General features: G+C 43.9%; 2 protein-coding genes across 6 annotated transcripts in view; both read right to left on the bottom strand.

Moving 5' to 3' along the window:
• The window catches only part of LOC120396557 (solute carrier family 22 member 13-like), a 33270-nt gene extending 31971 nt beyond the window's left edge, over positions 1-1299 (bottom strand). The window contains exon 1 of the mRNA XM_039521516.1: positions 928-1299. Within this exon, the coding sequence (XP_039377450.1) occupies positions 928-1299 (372 nt within the window). The remainder of the gene's footprint in view (positions 1-927) is intronic.
• Positions 1300-7565: 6266 nt separating this feature from the next.
• Positions 7566-20596, bottom strand: part of OXSR1 (oxidative stress responsive kinase 1) — a 132527-nt gene continuing 119496 nt past the window's right edge. For all 5 annotated transcript variants that reach the window (XM_039524795.1, XM_039524798.1, XM_039524796.1 and 2 more), the window contains 5 exons: positions 16488-16573; positions 14982-15034; positions 11961-12029; positions 10890-10954; positions 7566-10198 (listed from right to left, as the gene is read on the bottom strand). In XM_039524795.1, the coding sequence (XP_039380729.1) occupies positions 10124-10198; positions 10890-10954; positions 11961-12029; positions 14982-15034; positions 16488-16573 (348 nt within the window). In that variant the 3' untranslated portion in view covers positions 7566-10123. The remainder of the gene's footprint in view (positions 10199-10889; positions 10955-11960; positions 12030-14981; positions 15035-16487; positions 16574-20596) is intronic.

Raw genomic sequence — 20596 nt, 5'->3', positions numbered from 1 at the left:
CAGAAGCTGGGAGGGGAAGACAGGGGTGGATCACTCCAACTGCCATGTTGTTCTGTACACTCTCCTGAAGCCTTTGGTGTTGGCCCCTGTGGGAGAAAGGATACTAGGCTAGATGGAGCATTGGTCTGACACAGTATGGCCATTCTTACGGTTTTATCGTTTTTGCTGCTCCTGGACTCTCTCCGATTTGTCCCTATCTTTCTTGAAGTGTGGTGCCCAGAACTGGAGCTAGTGCTCCAACTAAGGCCTCACCTGTGCCAAGCAGAACAGAACCATTACCTCCGGTGTCTTACATGTGACCCTGTTAATACATCCCAGAATAGCGTTTGTCTTTTTCATAGCAACATCACACTGTTGACTCATATTCAATTTGTGAGCCACTGTAACCCCCAGATCCTGTTCTGCAGTACTGCTGCCTAGCCAGTTAAGCCCCATTTTGTACTCGCACATTTGATTTTTTTCTTCCCAAGTGTAATACTTCAATGTCCGCAAACGTTAACTTCACCCCCCACACACACCACAAAATATTTCGATCAGTAATTAAAATGTACAGCGAGGCAAAGAAAGAAAAAAATGCTGGTTAAGAACTTCAGGTTTGATTTAAGGATACTTATCTGGTATATTTTGACAAGTGATGTTGACAATGTGTGTTTTAATGGTTATACATTCCAACTTTTTGAATCTCAATGTCATTAAATTATTGTCTGACACCCCTCCCATAATTTCCGGCAACTGAGAGTTTAAATCAATAAAATTAAAATGCTTAAAAATAATAAATCTGTCAACATTATAAAAAATAAAAGTCTAAATTCTGCCATCCCACCCATAGCTTGACATCTCCAGAAGCTGGGGGACTTCGAAGTAGAAAGATTCTATCATGGCAATAAAGCAATCTGTATTCATCGAGAACAACGTGTAGTTACAAACCTGAGTTACCAACGTTTGTTCTTGCTCTGAAGGATAGACCCAGCCCTTGTGGCACTTCTCGGTGGAGTTAAGCCCGTATTCTAGGATGGAGTCAATATCCTGATCCACAGGAGTGTACATGAGGCATTCCTTGTAAGATCCAGGTGTGTTCCTAGGAATGGTTAGGTTCAGCTGCTGCTGTTTGGTCAGGTTTGGACTAATTTCATGGATCCAGCTTGTATCACAGTGATGAGGCACATGCATAACCATGAACAGTTGGCCGAACATGTGGAACGCAATGCTAAGACTCACCAGAGAAATTAGCAGCAGCAAACGTTTTTGAAATCTCCCAAAATCACCAACTGTTTTTAGAATTTCTCCGAAGTCTGTCATTGTAAGCTTTGTCTGTGGGCAGACAGTACTGAGCCAGCCTGTCATATGGTCTGGAATTAATGTTTAAACATAAAATAAACTCTCCGGAAGTACATAGTTAAGGCAAAGAGCTAATTTTTCATCAGGATCCACGTTAATAAAATTAATGCATGTTTTCTAGTTCACACACTGCACTGTGTAATGTATTAATCACCTTTTAACAAAATAGGCAACAGCCATTCCCTGTGTGCTGAAGTCTGAAAGGCAGTGTAGACTAGAGGTTAGAGCAGAGGATTTGGTCTCAGGAGACATGGATTCTATTGTCATCTCTAGCAGGATCCAGCTGCGTGAGTTTGGGTAAGATGCTAATGATCACTTTGCAAGCAGCCCCTAATTTTGCACACCTAAATCCAGGCTCCTGGTGCCTAATTTTCTGAACCCTTGAGCACCTGCATCTCCCATTAATTCCAATTGTTCTGGGGGACTCAGCACCTCTGAAAGTCAAGCATTAGGTATCTGATTTAGCAAAGCATTACACAGACATAGAGCTGGAGCAACTCCACTGATTTCAGTGGAGTTACATCAATTTAAGACTGGAGAAGGCAGAGAGGAAGGATGGTCCGGTGGTTAGAATGGTAGCCTGGGATTTGGGAGACCCAGGTTTGACTTTGGGCCAGTCACTTATTGTGTGTGTCCGTCTCAATTTCCCATCTGTAAAATGGGGATAAAAGCATTCTCTACCTTACAGGAATGTTGTGAGGGCAAATACATTAAACGTGAGGCACTCAGATACTGTGTTAATAAGGGCCTGTGAAAGTAGAATGAATTATATTGTAAAAATAAGAATGGTATCATAGATAAGCAGAGTAACACACTGGTGAATCAGACCGTAGGAGTCTCAAGTTGAGCACCCAAAAGCTCGATGTGACTTTTGAAAATGTGAGGCTTAACCTGTCAGTTTCCCCACTGGTAAAATGAGGGTAACACTTAGGGCACGTCTTCACTAGCTGCCGCCTCAGCGCTTTAACGTGGTTGTGTAGTCACGGTACAAGCTGTTTTGAAACAAACTGGTTTAAACAGGAGGTTACTATGGTGGCGTAATCTGTTCACGGAAATAACATTTATCATGGGAATGCTCTGTACATGCGTGGCATCTGCACTGACCCAATAAGAACAGAGTTGCTGTCCTACACACATGCTTCCTAACCCACCACAGTGTAGTGAGTCTAGCAGAGCTGCTGCTGCTCACAACCTGATCAATAAGACCGGTTTCAATAGCTAGTCCAAAGAGGCCATTTGAAGACCAAGTGCAGTGTCACAGGACCTGCTAAATAATTGATAAACTATTTTTTGCATTTATCCAACAGCTGGATGGGTTCTTAATTCCCATGTAAATTAACAGATGCCTTCAAGGCCTGCAGCATTAGGGCATTCCGGGACAGTCTTTGCGCTAAACAACTAAGCCACTTGGGTTTGGTTTCTCTGCAAACTTTTGATTGACTGGCCAGGGACTGCACAGTTAATACTTGTCTGGTCTAAAGGGAACATTGTTCGGGAGCCTCCTCTTTCCACATTCACCTCTCCTTGCTCCTGCTGCTGGGTCTTTGCTTTTTACACAAGAAAAACAACATGAAGAAACCACCACGTTGATTAAATATACCCAAATGTGAGGCCCAGCGTCATGCACCCTCCTGTTCTGGCGGCTTCTAAAACAGAACAAGCTGAGCATTACTAGAGGGCTCAAACACTATTCAAAGGGCACTTGCTCCATCAGAGAAGGCTTCTTCCTGAAGAAACCACTTCAGAATAGCCCTAAGGTTTCAAGTAAACCCTGGACTAACTAGTCAAAGACCCACTTCTATTAAACAACTGATTTTTGCTGGCATCACTTGTGACTGCATTTCACACCCTCTTCTTCAGGGGGAGCGACCCTGCTTGTTCAATGCCTGTATAAATCGTCACACCGTTAGTTGTTAATGTGTCTTATGGTTGGGAGATTCCGGAACGTAGACCCAGTTCTGTGAATAGCTTTTGCTCTTTGGCTGTTTTAGGTACCTTATGATAGTTACATATTTGGTCCAGACCAGGACAGGAAGTCAATGAAAGTTATTGTTAAGCAAATAGTAGAGATGTGGCATACTTACGACAAATGGTTACAGCCTAGTAGGATACGGCCTTTTTAAGGGAACTAGCTACCTGGATGGTGTAATCAGGCCATTTGTCAAGACCCAGCAGGGGAAGAGACGAGGGAGAGAGCGTGGTCTGCCCTGAAGGCGTGCGCAGGCTACAGTTAGGCTCAACGTGTGTGGGAAGCTGCAGTACAACACCATTCGAGATCCCTGGGCATTTGGAATATCCTGAAGCCAGAACCGCTGCGACCTCAGGGCAGGCTGAGCTGAATGGGAAGAATAGTGTTAAACCTGTATGGCTACAGGGCCCTTTTTCCTAGCTTCCTTGTGCCACAAGTTACCCACCAAGCAGAATTCTACACCTGGGGGAACTCTGCAACAAAAAATAAAAATGCTCCGCACAGTATTTTAAAACTCTGCATATTTTGTCAATAAATGTGGAGGCTCCAGCATGGCAGTGGGGAACACAGGCCACTGGCTGCATGGTGGTGGGAGATCACCCTGCACCACTTCCTCCTGGGACATGGAGTCGGTAGTGAGGCTGCACCCATCCCTGCCCCAGCGCAAGGGCTGGGCCTGCCCCAGAAACACCCTGGGGCCCTGTCCCTCTGCGCCAGATGCACCAGGTGTGACCAGCAGGAGGGCCATGTGGGGCAATCCAGGTGCGAGTGGCTCAGTGGAGGGTCCAGATGCACAGGGGCTCATTGGGGAGTTCCAGGTGCAGGGGCAATGGGACCCTGCAGACAGGTCCTGGTGACAGTGGTTGGGGCTCAGCTGGGGGATCCAGGTGCAGGGGAGGCGGGGCTCGTCATGGTGGGGGTCCAGGTGCAGCTGGTTGGGGCTCAGTGGGGTGTGGGTCTGAGGATCTCATGGGGGTGGTCCAGGGGCAGGGGAGCTGGGGCTCATCAGGGTGGGGATGGGGTCGATGGGCCTGCTTAACAGGGGAGCCCCCCCCAGCTCCAGCCAAAGGGATGTAACATGCCGGGCTCCTGCTTCCCCCACCCCACCCCCAATTCCACTATCCCCTTTTCTTCCCCATTCCATGCCCCTTCCCCACTGCACCCTACCCTATCCACTCCCGATCCCACTGCCCTTCCTTCCCCACCGCGGGCACTCACTGTTGTACAGAAAACAGGATGCGTCGCAGCACACAGAAAGGGAACAAAACTGGCTCTAGGACCGAGGAGGTGGTGTCTAGCTGCAAAGTCAGCGGAGCGGAGTTGCACTCTTTCAGCCGGGCAGCTCTGCGCTTGCAGAAATGGGGGGGAGGGGGAAGCAGCACATGACCCCATGTGCCCCCCACCTCTGTTTGGGGGCAATGCCCCCCCAAACGATGACCACAGGCATCCCCACCCCGGGCACGGCTTCCCTTTGCTTCCCCATCACTTTCTGCAGAGAAGCAAAGCAATCTGTGGGGGACACGTTTTCTGAACGTGCAGTGGCGCAGAATTCCAAGAATAAGACTTCCCAGGAGCTCTAACCAACAGCTTTGTCAGCTACCAGGACCCAGAGAGAAGTCAGAAAAGCGTGTCAGCCAAAGACACACAACAGCTTAGGAATTAACATATATAGAAACAGATGATAGTTCAGGCAGGACAGCACACAGGATAATGTAGCTACCAGCCAAGCAAAATTCTGTTCACCACGTTAATATTTTTTTTTTGACCTAGTAAAAATGAGTTTATTCATTACCCTAAAGGGTTTAGAAAACCTGACCTGAGGAAAGGTTAAAAAAACTGGGCATGTTTCGTCTTGAGAAATGAAGCCTGAGGGGGACCTGAGAACAGTCTCTTCAGATGTGTTAAGGGCTGTTTTAAAGAGGACAGGGATCAGTCTCAAGAAGTAATGGGCCTAATCTGCAGCAAGGGGGATTTGTTAGATATTAGGGAAACTTTAACTTTCTAACTCCAGTTAAGCTCTGGAACAGGCTTCGCAGGGAAGCTCTGGAATCCCCACCACTGAAAGTTTTTAAAAACAGGTGGGACAAACACTTGTCAGGGATGGTCTGGGTTTACTTGGTCCTGCCTCAGCATAGGGAGCTGGGTCTCGATGACCCCTTGAGGTCCCTACACTGATTCTCATGGAAAGTGGGAGAGGGGATTTTTCCTGACAGGGTAAATGCTCACGATTGCCTACACTGAAGGATTATAACGGTGCAGGCATCACAGGAAGGTAGTGGGCTCCAGTGGGCCTGGACGTAGGAGTCAGGAGGCCAGGGTTCTATGCCTTGCTTTGCCACTGGGCTGCTGGATGACCCTGGGCATTTCCCCTCCCTCCACGCATCTGACTTGCCTATTTAGACTGCAAGCCTTGCGGAGGCCGGGACTGTCTAACGTATCTGGACAGTGCCTAGCACAATGGGGCCCCAACGCAAAATAACACAAGTACCACACACCACCACAGAAGCCAGATGTAGAGCGGTCGATAAGATGCCATCTGACATGGCAGTATGGGAACTAGTTTGTGCTAGTCAGTTTCCACAGCACAGGTTTATGGTCTGATGAGACAAACATCAACACATGCCTCATCGAAGAGGCCTAGATGAATATGCCCAGCTCCCTTTCCCCTCAAGCCCTCTGTGCCTCCTCTTTATATCACTGCAGTACAAGGTTCTAGTTAACCCTTTCTCTTCCTCATGTATTGTGATCTTTACACCCCTATCATATAATATCTTAGTGGGGATATTACAAGAGCCCATCAAAAAACCTGAAGGCATATCTCAGCAAGGCCAACGCAATAAATTTGCAGTGTTCAGGCCACGGCACTTCAACACTAGGAGCCAAACAAAGCCAGGTAGTTTGGAAAGATTTCAAACAGGCAATGACAGGAATCTTCGTTACGTTTTACTTTTTAAACCTAAGGAACAGTTCTGATCATTTTCGAACTTCCTGGAAAAAACTAAGCAGGGAAGAGAAGGAAGATACGAAATTTCAGAGGGACTGGTTTCTTCTTGGGACTATGGGGTTGAATGTTTGAAAAGGAAGGTTTACACCATAGGAAGCCAACTGTTCTCTCTGTTTCATAATAGGGAGCAATAATGAAGTAGGGCAACAATTTTGCATTTTCAGCCCAGTAGCTATATGCTGCAAGATGCTGATGGAACACAATTTATCTACCAACAGACTGCTGGGGTGGGATGCTTTTAAAGACTGATCACTTATATAGATCTATCCAGTCATTCACTTGACTGGTCACTAATCTTTGGCATAGTTATACTAGTTACAGAGGACGTCTGTGGTTCAACACTAGGTTAAAGTAAGAGTTTCAAGTACTTACCTTGGAATTCTCTTGGTAGCTTGCCACAACTGGTGGCCTCCTTGCATCCACACATTGCAAGATATTTAACATGGGGCACCTTCCTGTTGTAACAATCAAACAGAAGCAACTGCTAACAAAAAGAGGGGCTTGGAAGAACCCACGCTCTTAGGGTTTAAGAGGATGAGTTGCATGATTAGAGTTAGCTGGTGATATATTACAAGATAAAGAGACTCGTAGCATCTCACTTCTGCAAAAAGATTTCAGTGCACTCTTGACTTCTCCTAAGATTTGAAACAAAGTTCTCACAAATTCCTGAATCAGATCCTCTACTGTGGAGGATTCCTGACAATATTTTAAGACAGAAGGAGAAAAAAGGTTTGGCTCTTTATAACCCAGTACACCGTGCTAGATCCCAGTTCTGCAGAGGTGAAACCCCAGTGCATCCTCCCAATTCTTCACAACCCACCCCCACTAGGGTATGTCTACCTGCAGCATAGCTGTGGCTGGCCCGATCTACTGACTCAGGCTCACAGGGTTTGGGCTGGGAGGCTTTAAACTTGCAGAGTAGACATTCACGCTCAGGCTGGAGCATGGGGTCTGAGCCCCCAGGACAGGGAAGGTCTCGGTATCCAAGCTCCAGCCCGAGACCAAACGTCTACACTGCAATTTTTAGCCCTACAACCCAAGTCAGCTGACAAGGGCTCTGAGACCCACTGCTGCAGAGTTTTTGTTGCAGTGTAGATACACATTAATACATTTTCACTTGGAGAGTCAGGGTATGAGCTTCTAAAGTTCAGTTATGTACATGAATTCTGTTATCCATGACAGCCCCATATCCCAGCTTTCCGATATGCAACGTCAGACCCAACTCTTAAAACAAAATGGCACCTGAAGCATGGCCATGGACAATTTATTCTTTATTGATTAAAAATTAGAGATACATGCAATAAAATACAAAGTCAAAAGAAAAAAGGCGGAATATTTTACATCTGTCATTATAATCTACAACACAACGAAGTTGTGGAGAGGATCCTGTTTCATTAATGTAGCATTATCCTTAGAGTATCAACTAAATTAAAAAATACCACCTGGTCCTAGGTTCAGACCAGAAGTACCAAAAACCAAATCCATTAATGACATATTAAAAAAAATATTTTTTATGAACAGCATTGGCACTTAGAAACAAAATTATCTAGCACTGTAGTATCCCAAGCAAAATTTTGAATGACTACCAAAAATGTCTAGAGAGCTAATCTCAAATACACTCTAGTTGCTTTTTTTTAATTTATAACACACAGAAGCCTCAATGTCAGTGCAAAACTCACTGTCTCTGCAAGTTCTGAATTAGGGAGGGCCAGGGATTATTTAATAAATAGATACTACATGGTTTCATTTGAGCAGTTTGAGTCTGACATTTCTCAGCACCAGTGCGGAAATGAACAGTGAGGTATGCATGGCATGCAGGCAGAAGAGAAGTAATACTGTACCAAAGCTATTTGGTCTCCATATTCTGTCTAATATTTAAAAATTAAAGAAGTATCACCCACTGGCCTTCATGAATGTGCAGATCACAACCAGCTCTTCCAAAGCCAATAAGAACTTTAGAGGATAAGCCATGAGCGTGCTTTGCATCACACAACACGAAAAGGTGCCAAAATTTTTCACACACTTTTAAAATGAGAACCGCCCCATTATATTAAAAATTGTCATGTGCTTTATATTCCTTTATTCGGTCTCATACTCAGCACTTCAACGCTGCTCAGTTTCTCTCATCCTCTTCTCCCATTCCCTCCCTGTGCACTCGTTTAATGATGGGATTGTGCATAACTGGCAGTCCCAGTAGGAAGATATTAAACTACAGGCTAAAGAAACAACTGCAGTATAAAACCATGCAAAATTTAGGAAGCTTCCATAGCTGCTCATAGAGAAAAATATATAAATATATATTGTTCATTACAAGACTTAGAAATAAAAAAGTCCTAATTGAACCCAGTTGTCCCATTTTAACACTCCTTTCTGAATGGTATGCAACTGATGGAAACAGAACGTATTTCCATATTTCTGTGTTAAATTACAGGCTTACAATTTAATTGTATAAAACATTTCAAAGCCAATAGGAGATACAAAGGCGAACTGTGAAACAGTAGGAAAAAAATCAACACCATTTATTATTCACATATTGCATTACAAGTGTCTTTTTTTAAACTAAAAGTATAATTTATATTATTTATGTAGAAATTCAAATTAAACACCACATACTAACGAAACCTAAATGTGAGTTACATGGTTTCAGTGACCTCTTGATCAAACTTCGACACTTGGGTCGAGAAGACATCTGAAAACCCAAGCAGTTAGTGCAGGATGGACACAAGGTCCAGAGCTTACTTGCCTAGTATACATCTACTGGCAATCCTTTTATTGCTGTAAAACAGAACAGGGATTGTTCCACATGTACCTGTTTGCAAAGCACATAAGGAAGGACTCTCAGCAGGGCAGAGGGATTGGTTTTAAAGAATAATTCAATGTGCAGGCTTTCGAAGTGCCAAGCAGCATGGATTTCCTCTCCTTTGTAAAAATGACTATTACTAATCTACCTGAAAGGTCAGTTTCTGGAAAGCCTCCCAGTTCTACTTTAAGAATGAACTACATCTGAGGACTACTCAAAGCAATAACCTGATCATGGTAAATTAAGTTCTGTCCCAATGCCACACTTAGCACTAATGTGGAATGAAGGGAGGGGAAAGCTATTAGCAGTTTACCAAAGGGGCAGATGAATAAATGGTTGGCACCTAAGATCTCAGTTTAAAGGAATCTCTCAGAAATGTGATGAAAGAGAAAACGTTTAGCTGTCCTACTGGTAAGACTTGGCTCGCTTTCTGAGATGCCAGCATTCAAATCCATTCAGTTTTAAAAGCACAGCCAAAGATAAGCAAGATTCCCCAGCACGTCGGCTGACCAATCAGCATCTCCATTTCAGATGCAAGGTTCAAAGCAGATTCAAGAGCAAAAACCAAAACCAAAAAAAGGCCTTTTAAACGTGTGCAAAAACAGCAAGTGAAAGAAATGAAACCACATGTAAGCAAACATTTAGGCTGGATGATTAGAGTAGTGGAACCCCTGTTTCGTACTCAGTAGTTTTTTTTGTTTTTTTAAAGTAAGGCAATAATAAAATGACCATGCAGGCAATGAAGTGTTGGATCTGCACGTGTGAGATGAAGGAGATATAAAAACATGAGAGAGTTGTTTACAAAAGCAGTAAACGGAATCAGTAATTTCAGGACGCTGAATAGGTTTGTGATCCTATTTCGGAAAAAAACATTAAAGCTCCTAGAATGGGGGCTATAGTTCAATTCTTTGGCAGTAGTGGTTTTTGTTTTGTTTCTTTTTCAGGCCAACAGAAGCATGAGAAATATGCACATATAGGTTTTCAGTAAGGAAACCTCTCCTGGGATTGCAGTTTAGCTGATGCTGAGCTGTGCAAATCCTATAAGTTTGCCATCATCAGGAATATCTGAGCCTTCCACACCAGATGCCTGGGAACATAATGGGAAAGAAAAATTCAATAGCACTACGTTATGCATTATTTATAGCTTGACCTGAGTGAGTTTAGTTCAGGGAAGGAGCAGGTACAGGACAATTTTGGTTCTGTTCAGCAGATGGCAGTGTCTGAAGGTTACCTATGAGCATTTTTCAGCTATGAAGACCTGCGCTCAAAGTTTCATCAACAACTATTCACTTTATGGCTAAGCCCACTAGCCAGGGTGAAAAATACAGGTACTCCCTATCCCAAAATAGGTCTAAATTTATAATGGGGTGTCTTCAACCCCCTACTGATAAACAATTCTGGGTTTTGCTACTTCTTTGCAGGGCTCCTCTGCCACTACCACCACGCTTCTTGGGCTCAAGGACACCCTCAACCTCCTAACTCATCTTCATTTGGTCTTTCTTCTGCTCCCTCCCCTCTCAAAAAAAAAGCTCCTGGTGTCTGGAGCCTCCCTTTCCTCCTCCAGAAAGGAGCCCATGGCACCTTACCTGGCCAAAACACTTCTACTCGTGCTAGGTACATGGGGTTTTCAAGTCCGGATAAAACCACCACACTATTTCAATAGTCTTATTGAAAAGTTCAGGACAGTAAGTAAGGGGTTCAGGAAGCTTTTCACTAAATATGCAGTGTTTTATTTGCAAAAATGGCAACTTGCTTAACAAGGGAACAGGAATAAATACCAGTTTGAAAGTGACGGATCTGTTTGCCTGGGGTTCTTCCACAATTTTCTGCAGATTAGCTGCAACTGAAATCACACACACACAAATGTTATATTAGGACACTCTTGATACAGTAAATTCCAAATCCATTAGGCACTTTTTAAAACACTGCTCAGAATGTACAAGCTTAAAACACTTTACAAATACAGGTTAATGTATGAAATCTTTAGGCTCATAACTAGGCAAAATAAAAAGTTATGTTTAATCTACACCTTTAAACTGTGCAAATATTATAGCTTGATTCTGAAAAGCAACCTCTGTTTATACAGGTGTAGTCTTAAATGCCTGACTGCGCTGGCAAATCAGGTTAGCTGCTAGCTAGAAGCATTTCTACATTCTAAGAGGGAGGCTGGGGCGAGCCCCTTTTCAAAACCAGTCTCTGTGGAATGCTATTCGACATGCTATAGCTGAAGAGAAGTGCTCATGCAACGCAGATTGTTGTTGGATGTTACTGCTAAAACTACCATTTAAGAGGATGCATTTGTTTAGGAAATGATTGTGGAACGTGGGGATCTAAGGCTTGTCTATACAGAGACTTAGTTCGCAGCAAGCTGGGGTGCATATGTACCCTGCACTAGCCTGCTGTGCACTGTCTGTGTGGACCCTGCTACAACATACTAAATGTTTTGTAGTGCACTTTGATCTACTCCCGTTTCAAAATGGGACACCAGCCAAGGGCTACCAGAAGTGAAAGGAGGTGAAAGGCAAGTGTGTTCACTGCACTGCCTAGAGGCTGTTTATTTTAGTTTGTACTACAATTACAGTCAACAGAACCTTTTCTTCAGTTCTTAGAAATAGGACGTGTTCTCTGAACTCTGGGGCTCAAACCCACACACTCAGGCAAAACTCCCACTGGAATTAATGTCAGTTTTGCCCAAGTATGACATACAGATTCAGGGCCTAAGTGAGCTTTTCCAGAAGAACTAAGTACCTAAAGATCTGGTCATTTTCCACATGCTATATAATGAAAGGTGTTTATTGTAAAGAATACACATGCATACAGAGAAATACTATAGCATCACTTGGAATTACCTATTACTAAATCTCTGCCATCAACAAGCCCAGCTGAGATGAGTTCTTGAGACACACCATCAGCAGTATCTGTAGGGGACAAATAAGTATTGTTCAGTTTACATTACAACTAGTCTGGGACAATTTACACTATGGTCACTCAGACAACGAAGTCATAGGTACAACACTGGACAATCAAGTTTCTCACTAATCCAAATGTTTGGGAATCAGAAATTTGGCCAGGTTAAAACAAACAACTAAAATCTGCACAAATTGCACGGATTATAATTTATGATACAATAAAAGTTCGCTGAGCTAGAAAAATGACTAAATGGTCACATTAGAATGCAATTATAACAGTGTCAGTTACAATTTTGCTTCTTTTCTACCCTGAGCCAGTATTGAAAGGTGGCCAGGCAAATTTAAGGCCAATAGAGACTTCTGAAAATATCCACATCTGCCTCCACCACCGCACCCCCTAAAACCTAAGAGGTGGACACTGTTTAAAATTAGCTACACTGTACCACCTCATTTATCCAGCGGTCTTGTAGGGACACCCCGAACTTTCAGATTGAAGGAGCTGGCCCAGCAGCCTTCAAATCCTGCATTCATGGTGTAACGTTGCACTCTTTGTAAAACAGATTTTATAAAATCGAACTTCCGGGTTGAGATCCCAGTGCCTGATGGGGCAAAAATCATTGTCGCGGTGGTTCTGGGTAAATGTTGTTAGTCACTCCTTCCTCTGGGAAAGCAATGGCAGACAAGCATTTCTGGATTGCCCTGGCAGATGCCATAGCATGGCAATCATGGAGCTTGTTTTGCCTTTTGTGACTCTCACTAGATGCCGCTCACAGAGGCGATTCAGCAGCGCTACACAGAAGCATGCTTTTGCTTTTGCATGACAGCAGAGATGGTTACCAGCCATATTGCACCATCCAAACCCTTCCATAAATTGGAACTAAGATGATCATGGCTACCAGTCCTTTTGTACCATTTGGGAATGACTCCCTGAGTCAATCCCTCCTTTTTGGTATCTAAAAATAGAATCAGTCCTGCCTAGAATATAGGCAAGTGTACTAGATAACCACTGTATCATAGAACCAGAGAGCACAGCTGCTCTGTGTCAGATCCTGCAGAAATTATGATCTGTATGCTATTCACAAACACCACCTGTTCATTCCGTTCTTACCCCAGCCTTCCTGGGCTACCATACCATTGTCCCCCCACTTGTGTGATGAAGTAATAAAAAATGCAGGAATAAGACATGGTGACTTGTTAGTGAGAAATGAGTGGAAGGCAGCCTCCAGCTGCTATGATAGTCCAGACAGGACATTAAGCAGTGTGTAGGAGAGAAGCCCAGCATCCCTCTGCTAGTCCAGGGGCAACTGAATCTTTTCTTTACACATGAAGGGTGGGGGCTGATGGAGCTCAGCCCCCTGTTGCTATGATGACGATGGTTACCAGCCATATTGCACCATCCACCACCAGAAAAAATTAGGGCCAGGCGCCCTTGATCGACCTGACGGATGCTAGTCAGCATGGTTACTGCCCCATGTGCCAATAGGCTGATGACGGTTACCAGTCCTTTTGTACCATGGCAGGGGGGGGAGTGATGATGTTGGTGTTGACGGCTGCAGCATCGTGTCTATCTGCAGCATTCAGTAAAGATAGGGTGACATGTAAAAGAGTCAGAGGATTGTTTTCCTTTCGCCACTGTGTTTGACCCTAGAAGCATTTGGAGCTCAGCCAAGAATGCAAATACAGGCTGCAGGAACTGTGGGATAGCTTCAGTCCTCCAGTCCATGAATTTGATTCTTTGGCTTTGTCACGCTGCAGTGCGCTGAGTCCCTGCTATGGCGTCTGTCTGGAGATTTTTAAAAAGGATTCTGAATTTCATCTTCTGTAACGGAGCGCTGATAGAACGGATTTGCCTGCCCTTACAGCGATCACATCCGCATGGTCCGTGCTGGAGCTCTTTTTATTTTGATTTCTGGGCAAACAGGAAATATTCAAAAGTTCGCGGGCTTTTCCTGTCTACCTGACCACTGCATCCGAGTTCAGATTGCGGTCCAGAGCGGTCACTGGTGCACTGTCACTAACCCTAATCCGATATGTTAATAAGAGCCATTAAAATCGATATAAGGTGCCTCCTAGTGTAGACCAGGCTTATATGATTTTATGAAATATGCTGGAATATGCTTCATGCAAAAGGTCTCTTGTAAGGTATCATTACAAAGCTTATAATCTACTGAGTGTGGGCATCCTATTTATATAAATGTATCACTCTTGTATCTGAAACTAGAAATATGAACTATAACTCTGAGGTCCTATTGTAGTTATGCAAAGTGTGGACCATTAGTGGTGGTTTGGAATCTTGATGGCTCCCATCAATCAGGACAACTGACTGTGGATGGCTCTGTTTGCTTGCAGGCCTTCCTGTGAGTAAGGCTGAGAGGAATGAGGGCTTGAAGTCTTAGGCTTTGGCTACACTTACACTTCTAAGCGTTGCCGCGGCAGCGCTTTGAAGCGCTAAGTGTAGTCAAAGCGCCAGCGCTGGGAGAAAGCTCTCCCAGCGCTGTCCGTACTCCACCTCCCTGTGGGGAATAACATACAGCGCTGGGAGCCGCGCTCCCAGCACTGGGGCTTTGACGACACTGGCGCTTTGCAGCGCCGCAATTTGCAGCGCTGGAGAGGGTGTGTTTTCACACCCTGCTGCAGCGCTGCAAATTTGTAAGTGTAGCCAAGCCTTTAGTGACATTTTTGACGGGGGGGAAATAGGAGAAGGAGAGATATGTCCCATTGCCTCAGCACCAAACTTCCAAGAAGGCATGATCCAGGCAGTTTGCTCTAGATAGCTCAAACATTTAACGAGTGGAACAAGCACACTCCAGTGGAGCACGCATCTGAATCTGAGCTTCTGCTTGGATCTCCACACATTCATTTCAATTTTTTGCCAAGAAAAAAAACGAAACAAAAAACCCACCACAAAGATAGCCCCCGCCCACCCCCACTTCAATATATTTAATTTCTACAACTACTCACCTCTCCCTGGGGTAAATTCAAACCGAATATCATTTAGTTCTTTCTTTGAATTCCTGTGGTAAGAATACATAGTATTAATAAATTAAAATGAAACAGCAGATGTTGTACAGAGTTTATTTCAGATTGTTTGGGGATTCCAGTGTTCTGGTTGAAGGGGAGTCATTCAAAAATCAGTTTAAAAAAGATAACTGGATTTTAATTTTTTAATACCAGCTACTCTATCCAACAGGGATGCACAGATAATCCCTGGATTTGCATCTGGGAGGAAAGCTCTCAGTGGAGGGCCGTATACTTAGGAATGTGCTTCCCCCATTGGTTTGACTGAGCCCGTGCTTGTTGATACTCAGGATACATAAGGCCCCTCTATCCAGCTCTCCCCACCCCGCAACACACACAGACATTCCAGTATCTGAGCACCATGCAAACATTAATGGATTTATCCTTGAAGCATCCTTGTGGGGTAGGAGAAGTATCCCCGTTTTGCCAATGGGGAACTTGCCTAGGAAGTCTGTGGCAGACCCAAATCTTAGCAACTCAGTCCAGTGCCTTAAACCACAAGATCATCCTTCTCCCAGCTCTCAATGAAGGGACTCTTCAGGAGACACCTGAGAGTTGAATGTTCTTTAATGGTACTGCTGATACTGCCAATTTAGATTGTATTTATAACTGCTTTCTCTTTCTTGTACCTAACTACAGAAGGGCACTGTACACAGTGGTAAACTGTTCTAAATAAGCTGATATCCTTACACAATGAACTTTAGGAAGCCCCCGCCCCAAGTTAGCTAAACACAGTTGTGCTTACCAAAGCACAATGGAAGGCCATTCAGTACGACAATGTCAGGTCTCTTGTGCAGACCGCTGGCTGCTACTCCATGAGACACTCCCAGGATGCCAACACAGAATCCCATTATAGCTGAGCAAGCCCACAAGAGAACAGGTACCATATGTGATTTTTGTTGTTTTAAACAACTTAATATCCCTGAACCTCCATGGGGAAAACAGGTATAATTCATTCTTGCCTAGTACACAGACTTTGATACGCTTTAAACCAAGATTGATACCTTTCAGGATATAGAATTTGCAAAGCTGCAAGAAGGAGTCTGAATAAAAGAATTTGGGCCTCCTGGATTTCCTCATGCCCTCCAGTCCCATGGCCAAACATTGCTGGGTTTTGGTCCCAGTTAGGGGCATGGGATGGAAACTAAACTGGAGTACATGTATGGTCACCATCCCTTCAATGCAACAAGGGAGAAGACATGACAATCTATGAAATGAACAACACGTCCAGAATACTCTACAAACAGTCATCCTCACAGCAACCCTTTGAGGTAGGGATAACTTCACCTACCTCTCTTACAGATGGGGAAAACTGGTTATATAATTTACTCAAGGAAACTATGTTTCAGTGACAAATCCAGGATTACAACTTCAGGGCTCCCTAGTTTAACAGACCAGGCCCCACCCACTGCGCCTTCCTTTCCAACAGTTCCACAGTAGCACACTTACCTTAACCTTAACACAAGGCTGATGGGGACTTTTATATCCTCCTGAACTGGTGCTGCAGCAGGGGCAGGGACGGGGGCTGGTGGTGCCTAAAACGGGATTGGATTATTTTAAAATCAACTAGCACTAACCCCTCTTCCCCCAGTCTTAAAAGCACAAATTACAACAATTGAGTATAAATAGTGAATACCCTACAACTATCAAATACTATGTAATGTGTGGGCATATAACCACTCATTGGAATACTGAGAGCACAATGAAAACCCAAATGAAGGGAATATTAATGTACACTTGAACTATACTATATAGTAATATTTAGAAAGACACTCCTGTCTGGAATTGTCTCCAGAGAAAATAAATGGTGGAATAGGTATTTGCCTTTCAGAGACACTGGAAACTGGCCAGAGGTTTTCAGCGTATTTATCAAATAATTTTTCAGGCAAATTTGATTTGTCTGGAATCCAAGATATTTGATAGATAAAATATTTGATAAATCATCATAGATTTTCTATCCCCTGCCTCAAGATATCCTACACGGCTTTTTGACGATACAGGACAAATTTTTCAAAAGCATCTAAGATTTTTATGAGCCTTAAGCCCAATTGACTTTCAGTGGGATTTAGGCGATTTAGAACATTTTAGCCACAATCCATAAAACCATAAATCAGTGGATTTATAGATTAGTAGGGACCTTCTTTACCTAGATGTACATTCCTGAATATATGGTTGTTTCACAGATTCCCTAACTAAATGGATTTAAAAAAGTTTCTAAAAGTGGTTTATCTGCCCATTTTCACTGCTGAATTATGGCTGATTATTTCTGCTTGTAGTCAGATATTTGTTTCATGCTCTTCAGTAGTACATTTCCAGATCTTTATATTGCTGGTGATAGATTTTAGTAAAGGGATATATTGTTTAATCAAAATCTGGCATGAGGGGGAACTGATTGTTCTTTCATTGTCTAAATCTTGGTCTGCATCTCACATGCTGCACAAGAGATTTTAGCTTGAAGCAATAGGACAGGACGCTATACTAGGCTGACAAAGCATGGAAACTCTACCCAAGACCTTTTTTTTATCTGAATCACTCTCTTTTGAGCAACTTAAAAATTAACAGCTTGACTGAGGAATGAGCTATTTCACTCTGATACCAATTTCACTACCTTTTCTAAAAAAAATCTGGCTTGGGCAAAGTTTTTGGCCTGAGGGCCACATCGGGTTTCGAAAATTGTATGGAAGGCCGGTTAGGTGAGGCTATGCCTCCCCAAACAATCAGGCGTGGTCCGGCTGCCACCCCCTACCCCCCCCTGCTTCTTGCCCCCTGATGCCCCTGACCCCTATCCACACCCCCGCCCCTGACCACCACCCCAACTCCCCTGCCCTCTATCCACGCCCCCCCAATGCCCTTACCGCGCTGCCTGGAGCACCAATGGCTGGCGGCACTAGAGCCGCACTGCCCAGAGGACCAGGCTGGAGCCATTCACGCCACCATGCAGCACAGAGCACCAGGTCAGGCAGGGCTCTGCAGCTGCGCTGCCCCAGGAGCTCGGAGCACTGCCGCCCAGAGGCTGCGGGGGAGGGGAAACAGGAGGGGAGGGGCCGGGAGCGAGCCTCACGGAGGAGGAGCTCAGGAGGGTCCCGCGGGCTGGATGTCGCCCGCAGGCCACAGTTTGCCCATCTCTGGTCTAAATGCTGGCCCTATTTTAAAAAAAAGCATCAAAGATTCTGAGCTATGATTTAATGCAGCAAAGTGACTGTCTACTCCAAACTGTACCATTTCTCTTTAAGACTAGTACGTTGTCAGTAATGGTTATCTTTAAAATGGAAATAGGAATTAAGTGCAATGAGATTATATATAATTCTACTACCAAAAAAAAAAAGTTTCTAGGAAAAAATGAAGACCAAAGTGTTACTTTTACTAGTAGCGTTGCCAAAACTCTTCCCTATGTGGCTGTTAGCGAGATCATGTTAGTTTTGTCCTTTCTAATATTAAATGCTTCTCCTCAACTGCAAATACGAACATTAGTTTTTTATTTAGAAGTACCATCATTCAGGAGTCTGGCAAATTTAGCAGCACAGTAAGCCAGACAAACTAAGATATATTCCAAATATCTCTGGAATGGTTTATTTTGGTAATTTCCACCCCCCACTGCCCTTCAGCCCCAGACATCAGAATTCACTTTCTCCCTCCTGGGTAGGCTCTCCTAGCTGGGCTTTGCACTAAAACAATACAGAAAAGAATTAAGTTCTGTGCTACGTAGCAAGGTTTTAGGTTTCCTCACACACATCAATTCTCTTCTGCACCAAATGGGAGCCTGTCAAAAAACAGCCTCAAACTCAGGGAAATCTGGTTTCTCTATTAGACTTTTGTTAATATGAAGGCTTTTTCAATGCACGTGTCCTGCATCTCCTTTCAGAGCCTGGAGGACCTCCTGCTTCCACCTCCAGTTTCGTCCTACTCCTCCTTATAGACATAACCTTGAGGCTCTGAGGCTGCTGAGAGGTCTGGCCAGAACCTGCTTGACAGCCTTGTCAATGTTACTTCTTGATCACCTTAAGAAGCTGCTGATCTAACCAAAGTGGGGTGTGCAAGACCATCCACTGGGGGCTGCGGCCGGAGGAGCACTGCGGGAGCAAACAGGGCGGCGCGGCTGGAAGAGCGCCACGGGAGCAAACAGGGCGGTGCGGCCGGAAGAGCGCCACCGGAGGGGGGGAAACGGCCGCAGGAGCTCCGCCCTAAGATTGGCCAGAATGCTGCCGCAAGCACATGCTTCCTACACTCTTGCCTGGAGCCGGCCCTGCGAGATATCCTGAGGGAAGAGTGGGAGTTCCACAGCACGGAGGAGTTGACAGTGGCACCCTCACTAGTTCGCTCGCTTTCAGCGTATTGCGACGTATTGCAGTTTACGTGTGCCCGGTTAAGTGGATTTACGGATCATATTATCTAGTTTTAACTAAACTAACCCTCACTAAATGGACAAGTAGCTTAAAAAGATTCCTGCAAAGAAACCACGGATTGAAGATAATACTAATAATGCGAGGACAAGCAAACAAGAAAATGGCAGAGCTGACAGTTCTCCTACTCCTAGTACGAGCTCTTCATCAGCCCCATTATGAGGTAAAAACAATGATCTAATCAGATCTGACAAGAGGTCAGCCAAAAAAATTCGAAATTATCAAGACGATTATTTGAAATATGGATTTACATCCACTATCATTAACGATGAACCTCGTCCTAAGTATACTGTGCCTTGAGATATTAGCTAATGATAATATAAAGCCATCACAATTAGCAAGACATTTAAAAATTAAGCATCCAGAACATGACCAGATTTTTTCAGCGATGTTTAAAGTCATGCGATACTCAATCCAGTACTTTAGAAAATTTCACTAAACTTAATGATAAATGTTTAGAAGCCTCTTCTGAGGTTTCTTAATAGCGAAAGACAAAAAGCCACATACCATTGGGGAAACACTTCTTCCTGCCGTGGTAAAAATGGATGAAATAATACACGGAAAACAATATGGCGACAAACTAAAATGCATTCCTTTGTCAGCAAGTACTGTTGGAAGACGCATAGAAAACATTGCTGAAGATTTGAAGGAACAAGTATTAGAAGAAATTACGCAGTATGGGAGGTTTGCTCTACAGTTGGATGAAAGTACAGATGTGTCTAACATGTCTCAGTTTATGGTATTTCCTAGATTCTGTTTCAATAATGAAATACATAAACTACTTTTTTGAGAGCCACTAAAGGAAACATGTACCGGAGAAGATATATTCTCAACAGTAAATGACTTCTTTAATAAAAACAATGTTTTATGGAAAAACTGTGCAAGCGTAACCACTGATGGAGCAGCTGCTTTGACTGGAATAAAAGAAAGGATTCCGGGGTAAGGTTACAGAGATAGCATCACATGTGAAATTCATTCACTGCATCATTCATAGGCAAGCTATTGCAGCAAAGAAGTTGGAGCCAGAAGTGCACAAAGTGCTACAGGATGTCATCAATGTGATTAATTTTAGAAAAACAAGACCTTTACATAGTAGAATCTTTACAATACTTTGTAATGAGATGGGAAGTGACCACGAAAATCTTTTGTACCACACAC

Source organism: Mauremys reevesii, linkage group 2, assembly GCF_016161935.1.
Source record: "Mauremys reevesii isolate NIE-2019 linkage group 2, ASM1616193v1, whole genome shotgun sequence".
Taxonomy (NCBI): Eukaryota; Metazoa; Chordata; order Testudines; family Geoemydidae; genus Mauremys; species Mauremys reevesii.
The sequence above is the reverse complement of the archived record's forward strand: the minus strand, read 5'-3'. Positions and strand labels throughout refer to the sequence as shown.